At 43.1% G+C, this 9,585-nt stretch overlaps 1 protein-coding gene across 1 annotated transcript; it reads left to right on the top strand.

Annotated features, from left to right (window-relative positions):
* Positions 1–6,171: 6,171 nt before the first annotated feature.
* dmrt3a (doublesex and mab-3 related transcription factor 3a) lies at positions 6,172–9,585 on the top strand (the record flags this gene model as incomplete). Its single annotated transcript, XM_083783691.1, has 2 exons — positions 6,172–6,577; positions 8,564–9,585. The coding sequence occupies 2 exons, from the start codon at positions 6,172–6,174 to the stop codon at positions 9,583–9,585; spliced, it is 1,428 nt and encodes a 475-aa protein (XP_083639817.1).

The raw sequence follows: 9,585 nt of genomic DNA on the forward strand, positions 1-9,585 counted from the left end.
TTATCACTTAAAAATTACACCTGTGTGAAGTGAGGGGCGCTCTTATCATCGTACATCATCATGGATCATCTCATACTGGCCAATCAGAATGCCTGTTGCCTGTGATTTGTTAGCTGATTTGCATTTAATGTTTTGATGTTTAATTTACATCATATTTAGCGGAATTTTGACCTAATTTCCCTGTTCATTGTCAATGGCAAATCTTGAGACGTGTGGGGACAAAAGCTATTCATACTCTAGTTTTTTTTTTATGAATTTGTATGAATAGGCCTTTAGAGGTTTGTAACTATGAGAGTTATGGGGGTTCTAAATGAAAAGGTTTGAGAACCATTGGCCTAAACTATACTGAATCACTAGAGAACCTCTAAAGAACCACACAGGAGCTTAGCAGGTTCTTTATGACACAGATATATACCACTTCGAATTATAACAATCGGTTGAAGATTATCTAAATATCGCACAAGTAAAATCTCAACTTCTTTGCAATGGGCCATTGCCTGAGCACTGGCAGTGGCAGTGTTTTACCTATACTTGTGAGGACCTCTGCTTGGATTCATGGTGAGTGGGGGCCTGGCAACGACGATCTGCAAGCTCACAACTGCATGTGTTCGAAACACTTGGAGCTTGTAGATCCCAAGCCGCAAAAACGTCTATCTGACCACTATACAACAGGGACTTACCAAATGACTTTCCCACTCAACTCCTGTCAATCAGGGTCTGTTTTAAAGAAGAGATTGCTAAGGAGTCCTCAGTGTTCCAACTTGCAAAAATGCTGTTTGTGGATCATCAGTCTATCTGTCCGCTTTATACCGCTGCACCTTGTCAGTGCGGAGAGCGCTCTCCGTGGTGCTGAAACCTTTTTTCCTGTTGTATTCCACTATTCCATGAATTTCCAGAATTGTAACGTGTGAGAGATGGGATCTGTCACGGGGCAGCCGTGTATATCCACGGATATCCCAAGCTGTGTATATCCACTTCCCAAGCCGTGGGGCGAGCCGTCTCTCTCTCTCAAAGAGAGAGAGAGAGTTTTACCTGTACTATATTTTCACCTGTACTTTGAGCCAAAACAAAATATAAAAAAAAATAAGAAAAAAAATAAGATTGTCAAATTTTCACAATATTTATCTGTGGAACAAAATTGTAATGCCCCAACTCCTACAATTCCAAGTGCCTATATATATATTAGGGCCGGGGTCCCCAGTTCAGATTATTTTTGGGGGGTCACGGCCTGAGAACCTCAGCCTTTTTTTCTTTATTTTTTGCAGTATAGGGCAGGCCTACAAGCCAAGGAATAAGGAATAATAATCCTGCAAACTCTCAGGGAATATCAAATGTGAAAATGGTGTATTTATAATGGTCAGATCAAGTGCTATAATATTGTAATTTGTATCAATGCCATTCAGTACAAATAATGTACTCATCAGCCAGAACCGCTTTCCATTTTATGTGTCCGTGGAGACTTATGGGTTGGAGAGGCGCGGTGACAGCAATGAACCCAATGGGTTTCAATGGTTGAGTAATGTTCTCTGAAGTGTGCATTGTATGAACGTCTAGAATAATTTTAATGTCCAGCTAATTCCTCTGTAGGAGCTCTGGGTGGGTCCCGCCTCCCCGGGGACACGTCAATCAGCACGCCTGTGACAGGCCCTGTGAGTGCAGGCAGCCACGCCCCCCAATCACGTTAGAATAACTTTGCTCAGATGGGCTCAACAACGGACGGACAGCTTGAGTTATACTTCGTCGTGCGATGGTGTCGAACCGAAAATAGCCCGCTCACAAGCTGAGCCTGCGGTTGTAGTATGTGTAGTATACACATCAACAAGCTCACTGCTCACAAGTAGATCGGCTATATTTTCGCAGTCACGTCTCCTCAGCAGTGAACTCAAGTCACGTATATGGTCTTATATGGTCATCAGATTCATCCAAAACTGACATGAGATGAGAACCTGTAGCTGTAGGCCTATTAGACTAGAACCGAAGCCCCTCAAACGAGCCCTGGGAGAGTAAAGAACCAATCACAGGAACGAGTTGCTGCACAACGAAACAAGGTGCGTGCCTGGTGTGGTGAAATAAATGTCTAAAATCAGATCTACACAACATTGTATCCATTCAGGAGGACTGGGGAGAGAACCCCACAAAGACAATTTATCGGCTTCAAATTTATTTTAAATATATTGATTTTATCTGGTATTTTTTTCCATCACTTTCAATTTCACTTTTTTGTCGTTTATCGATGTTTAAATCCTGACAGAGAGAACAATATCACGAGAGAACAGTATCAGACTATATCAGTATCATATTTACTCCATGATATCCTACTGACACAATATTGACATGATATACTGACCATGATATCATACTGACATATACTGACATGATACTTATACCATAATTACTCCATGATACTGACCATGATACTGACCATAATACTGACCATTTACTGAGATGATATGACATGACACTGACCATGATATACTGACCATATACTGAGATGATACTGACATGACACTGACCATGATACTGACCATATACTGAGATGATACTGACCATGATACTGACATGACACTGACCATATACTGAGATGATACTGACCATGATACTGACCATATACTGAGATGATACTGACCATGATACTGACCATATACTGAGATGATACTGACCTGACACTGACCATGATACTGACCATATACTGAGATGATATGACATGACACTGACCATGATACTGACCATATACTGAGATGATATGACATGACACTGACCATGATACTGACCATATACTGAGATGATACTGACATGACACTGACCATGATACTGACCATATACTGAGATGATACTGACATGACACTGACCATGATACTGACCATATACTGAGATGATACTGACATGACACTGACCATGATACTGACCATTTACTGAGATGATACTGACCATGATACTGACCATAATACTGAGATGATACTGAGATGATACTGACATGACACTGACCATATACTGAGATGATACTGACCTGCTGACCAAGATACTGACATGACACTGACCATGATACTGACCATATACTGAGATGATACTGACCTGCTGACCAAGATACTGACATGACACTGACCATATACTGAGATGATACTGACCAAGAGTACACTAACCATGATACTGACCATGATTGTCTGTCCTGATGAAGGTCTAATCGACCGAAACATCGACCCAATAAAGAGCAAAGTTTTGGCGAGTATCTAACAGTGTGCCGGACCTTTTCTTTGTTTTTCAAAGTACCCTTTTTGCCCTACGCACCTGTCACTAGCCTTCTGAGGTGTGCATCGGCCTTTTGCTAAAAAAAACTGACCATGTGACATGAGTCACATGACACTGACCATGATACTGACATGACACTGACCATGATACTGACATGACACTGACACTGATACTGACATGACACTGACCATGCAGGACACTGACCATGATACTGACATGACACTGACCATGCAGGACACTGACCATGATACTGACATGACACTGACCATGTTACTGACCATGCATGATACTGACCATGCAGGACACTGACCATGATACTGACATGACCATGAGACTGACATGCCCATGATACTGACCAGGACACTGACCATGAAACTGATATACTCTCTCAACAATAGAGCTGTTATTATACAATATATGAACTGTTATTACATTATGAGCGAATGTAAGGTTCTTAATGTAACACATTATTACATTGTGCAAAAATCTGTTATTATGTTATGCATTCATGATTTTATTACAGTTGAAGTTTATTCATTAGCTTGAATTACATTTAGGTGTTTATACATTATGAGTTTATGCAGAGACAGAGCTGAACAGACACATTCCACAGCAATGATTACAAAAATACAATTATCACACGCACGTACACACACACACACACACACACACACACACACACACGCTATGCCCCCACTCTGTTCAAATTAATATTTAGGATTTTTCAGTCTGAAAAATTATGCACATATAAAATGTATTGGTTTTAACAGGGTGACTTTTCTAACCCATCCCAATTCGAAAATGTATTATTTGATGCGAGCCAGATGATAATGCGTGACAGGAACTGCATGGTTATATTTTTAATTATAGGTCTATGATTGTTACAGTTGTATAAAGTATAGGCTAAATAATACCGGTATTATATCATGGCCTGACATTTTGACTGGTCATGTTCTGATTCGAATCATTGGCTGCCTCCGCCTTGGGCCTTAAGGTATCTAAACTAAAGCATGGTTTGTATTTCTTCGTATGACGGTGTCGAAAACAGCCGATCTACAAAGTCCACATGAAGCACATGCCACATTGTGACTGTGAGCTTGTAGATCATGGCGGGACTCTATATCTCGAATGAAGACATGGGGATTGTTAGAACTGATTTGAAACAAAAAAAATAGTTACATCCATCATGTTAATGGGGAAGATTTATTTTAGAATATTATGTGTATAGGCCTATAGGCAAATGGCGTTTGAATTAGCCTATAGCATTTTAATTAAGCCTATATACCACTTAACCACTATATTACATATTGGTTTAATCAACTTTGAAATCTGTCCATAGACATGTTACAAGATTAGTGTGTTAAATAATACTAGGCCTATACATCACATTTGTTAGTTAATTGCGGTTCGAGACCGTTCGACAAACAAGTCTTTATTTCTCTCATTTGCAGGCTGACAGATGGCTGACTTGGGCTCGTAAGCATAAAATGTGGATCATGTTTGCATGTTGTGCTATCACTAAAAAAAAATCTTGCATACATTTTATGCATCACATTCTCATGCAAAAATATAGGCCTATTGCCAATGCCAATTATATTTAGTTGGCAATATAACTTTTATTTAGGTCTGTGTTTTACTCTTATCAACGAACAACGTAAATAAATTTATTATGCATTGTCGTGTGGGCGTTCAACCACTGACTCCTACTCCCACAAATTTACTCGGCCGGCACAAACTGCAAACGCATTCTAGTCACCTTGAAATTTCCTCTGCTATTTTCCAATTAAAAGCTTAATAGCCCTGGAGACGGGCTTCATGTGGTGAAGTTTACCATGGCCTTATTCTCCAAAGCCGCACGCCTCGGATCCCATTATTTGCTTGAATAAACCTTTTTACGGTCAGAAATGGGACTGGGGTTTGTCCGGTGTTATGTTTCAATGCCCTCTATTAGGCGAGGCGAAAGGGACATATCACCATCCTAAACATTCTTTTTTTTTGCTCCTCGTTCCAAAAGGGATTTTTATAATGCCCTGCAGTTAAGCGCTCGAGTCGTGTACATGCCTAATCATCTAAGCTATGCGCATTTATATGAAAGGTGAGAGAATGAACGATCCGCGATCGCATTATATTTTTTACCTGAATTAATTAATCTATGTCTACATGTCTGTAGGCAGTAAAGCACGTATGAGCTGGAATGTATAGAAGAAATGCAGTCGTTTCTGGCGTTTATTATTGTTTACAGTTGGATGAGGAGGGTATCAGATAGATATATTGAAAATATGTAATATTTTTTGTATTGGCTTCTTCTTCAATTGCATTAAACCAAATATACCTTGTTCATATAAAGCCTATATTTATTTGTAACTTGTAAGTCATCTGCATAGCATATTATGCTTTAGGGGCCTAAACGGTTGAAAATATTTAGAATGAGCATTGGGTTGTATAGTTCGGTTTGTTTTTCTGCCATGCCATCTATCTTATTCAGTGAGTCCCCAGGCCTTCTTTTCCTTAAACTGCATAAGTCCTGTGAAGTTTTTACATCTTTAAATTCCATAACGTTCAGGCAGTGTGTGTGCAGTGCATGTGTCTGCATGCTTTTGGGAGCGCCATGCATGCGGCGCGACTGACAGCACCCCTTCGTTACAATGCGTGTCAATCTGATGCATATCTTTGGCCGTCAGCTGCAGCTTTGAAAGGTGGATCCTCCACTCACTCCAAGCCAGCACCTCTTCACTTAGCCTATCATGCGTGTAGCGAGCAGCTAAAGAGAGCTTCATCTCTTGACTGCTGTGTGTGCTGCTGACAGTGACAGCACTCCTGCACCCACGCCTTTATTATCAGATGCACTTGTGTGCGCGTCCTTCTTCTTGCTCTTGTTGGACACAGCCCGCGTCTGAAGAACTGCCCCCCCGGCTTTTTTGAAAAATGAACGGCTACGGTTCCCCATACCTCTACATGGGGGGGCCCGTGTCGCAGCCGCGCGCGCCGCTCCAGAGGACGCCCAAGTGCGCGCGGTGCAGGAACCACGGCGTGCTGTCCTGGCTCAAGGGCCACAAGCGCTACTGCCGCTTCAAGGACTGCACCTGCGAGAAGTGCATCCTGATCATCGAGCGCCAGCGGGTCATGGCGGCGCAGGTGGCGCTCCGCCGGCAGCAGGCCAACGAGAGTTTGGAGAGCCTCATCCCGGAGTCGCTCCGGGCGCTGCCCGGCATCAGCATCCCGGTGCCGGGCGAGGGGAGCCAGCAGGGACCGGCGGCGCCGCGGGCGGAGGAGCTGGACCTGAGGTGGAGCTCCTCGGAACAAGCGGCCAGTACTACGCAGCCATGCACAGGTAAAAACAGCGGTCTCCACACTCCTCCTGTCGACGCATTCAAGTCAAGAACAAGGAACAAAGTAGCCTATAGGAAAACGTGTTTCGGTGCGAAGGCAGAGATGTGTCTGCGACTATATATGGCGAATAGGTTATAGGTTTATTTGAAGGTATACTTAACCGATACATTTTTATTTATTCATACAAAATAGGAACAAGTTGAGAATGGCTACGTTTCTAGAGAAACAGAGGAAACAATGTATAACTTTAACCCGACAATGGATGCTTGTGATTTTTAAATGAACAATGACGCACTTTAAAATGGGCTATAATTGCTTATTGGATTGCAGGCCTGGCCTGCACTATATACAGTTCAGATAAACACCGTTTTCAATGTTATTATTTTTTACAATTGAATGACCGTTTCACAAAAAAATTAAAAATAAATAAAATACACAATCAAAATAAATATCAGTGCATTCCAGTTCAAAGTGCGAGGTTTTGTTCTCATGTCTCTAAATAATATAGCCTATGGCAGGCTGTAAATATTCACATGCAGTGCAAGAATGTTATAGTTGAAATTTACCTTTTACATTCTGCCACCTATTTACCATAATAATAATAATAATAATAATAATTATTATTATTATTATTATTATTATTATTATTATTATTATTATTATTATTATTATTATTAATAATAATAATTAATCTTAAACACATTGAAAAATAACATAAATTTGAAAAATGTAGGTTTTCTTCCTGAAATGGTCATTGTTGTGTAATTTCGTATTTCATAGGCCTACAATATACAACGGTAAAGGTAGGTATAGTAAATACATATATGTATGTATTTATTTTAAATAGGCATATGGTTATGCTTTTTCTTGAGAGAAAGCAGGGCTTTGTTGTGAGAAATCCAACAGTTGTTTGACCTACATATAAAATATCAAGGAAGGATTTCAGTGTAGGACTATATTACTCTCTCAATCAAATATCTGTGACTGACCAAATATTATTGCTGTTTTTCCCCTTCTGAAACAGTCCTTAAGACTATATGTTGACTTTACAATCCATTGAGATCATGAGTTTTATTTATTTATACCATACACAATAATCCAGCCACAATTTAACATTGTTTTTATTTTATATTTTATTTAAAACATTATTTTCTATTTGATTCTTCTAGTGTTGAGACTGGCATATACTGTATATACACAAAAGGCCAAGTAAATTGGAAAACTGTGGGTTGAAAACGTTTACATTTCAAGGACCCCACAGTTTGGTATAGGCGGCAGGCTACAGACTCTCATAACCCTGAGTGTGTACAAATGGAACCAAATGAACTCATCAAGGGTGCATTTGGTTCTGTTTGTAAACTCTCTGAGTTGCAGACCTGTGAGGGTCCATTTGGTTCCGATATCAATAATTTAGCTGTGGACACCCTGCATGGAACCACCTTTTAAGGACCCCTGGGGTCCCCAGACCCCACTTTGAAAACTACTGGTTTAAAAGATTACTGTAATCAACGCTGGACAGCGCAAATCGAATGTAATCGCCATATTTCTAGCAGGAGGTCAACTTCGAGTGAAATGTTACCAAGCAACAGGCAATCTGTTTACAAAATGTGGTCAAAAGGCATCGATAGCAGATTCCTCAATGACACCCAGTCAGCACTTTGTGTTAACAGAATTGGGGAGGGAAAAAAAGGAAATCCACATAAATTGCAGTGTTGGAGACAAGTTGACAACCCATTAATTGTATGTTACCTTTCTCCTCAAGAGGACTTTAAGAGCCTTGGCCTGAGCAGCTTACACTGCAGGTGGTGTGTTGTGTATAGCTGTATGTGCTATGTCATTTTGCAAACATGTTATACAGTAATTCAAAATTATAATATAACTCATCTAGAATGTACAATGTACTCAACAGATATCATTTAAGTATTATTATTATTAATAATCCTCATCCAAATACGGTATGTTTCTTATGTCTTGTTGGTCTGTATAGAAGCGACTGAAGATGGTGCTGGCGAGGTGTCGGGAGGAGAGAACGGGGGCAGCTCCAGTGAGAAGGAGCAGGACCCCGTCAGCTCCCCAGAAGGCTCCAAGCCCAACTCCTGCTACACCCCTGACCCCCCTGAGACCCCCTCCCATCCAGAGGAGAGCCGCTTCAGCCTGCCGAAAGCCTGCAGCACGGGCCGTGAGGCCAAGCCCGGAAGCCCCAAGTACCCCAGCCCTGCTGAGCAGAGCGTAATGATCGAGGGAATGGCTGGCTCCATCTCTCTGCCCTTCAACCTCCGAGCCAACCGTCCCCCCCTGGATGTCCTCAAGAAGATCTTCCCCACTCACAAGCCCCCCGTGCTGGAGCTTATCCTCCGGGGCTGTGGAGGCGACCTGGTGGGGGCCATCGAGGTGCTGCTGTCCAGCCGGACCCCTGACAGTGGCTCCCTGCCCCACTCGGACCCCCACCCCGACACCCTCGTGCTGCCCACCAACGGACATCTCTTCGAGCACACGCTGGGCTCGTACCACCCGGTGTCCACCTCCACCAAATGGTCGGTGGGCTCGGCGTTCCGGGTGCCCGAGTCGCTGCGTTTCTCGTCCGACCCGACGTCCGGAGTGGTGTCCGCCGGCCCGCTGGGCATGCCCCTGCAACACCACGCGCCTTTCCACCAGCCGAGCCGCTACCCCCTGATGCTGCGCAACTCCCTGACGCGCAGCCAGGCCAACCCCTTCATGCACAACGACGTGACGCTGTGGAATACCATGACTCTGCAGCAGCAGTACCAGCTGCGCTCAGCGGCGCAGTACGTCTCCCCCTTCCCGCCGGTCGCCGCCACCGCCCCTGGGGGCGCCGCCATGTTCCGCAGCTCCCCCATCCTGTCCTCCCGGCCCGCCGAGGAGCAGCGTATCAGCATTCAGGAGGAGGGCTGCTCGCTGGGGCCCAAGCCCAGCCTCTACTCCCCCGAGGAGGAGTATGACGAGCATTCAGACTCGGCGGACTCCCGCATCCTGAACTCCTCGACCTGA

This window comes from Protomyctophum parallelum (genome assembly GCF_964188405.1).
Source record: "Protomyctophum parallelum genome assembly, chromosome: 15".
In the NCBI taxonomy this organism is placed as follows: domain Eukaryota; kingdom Metazoa; phylum Chordata; class Actinopteri; order Myctophiformes; family Myctophidae; genus Protomyctophum; species Protomyctophum parallelum.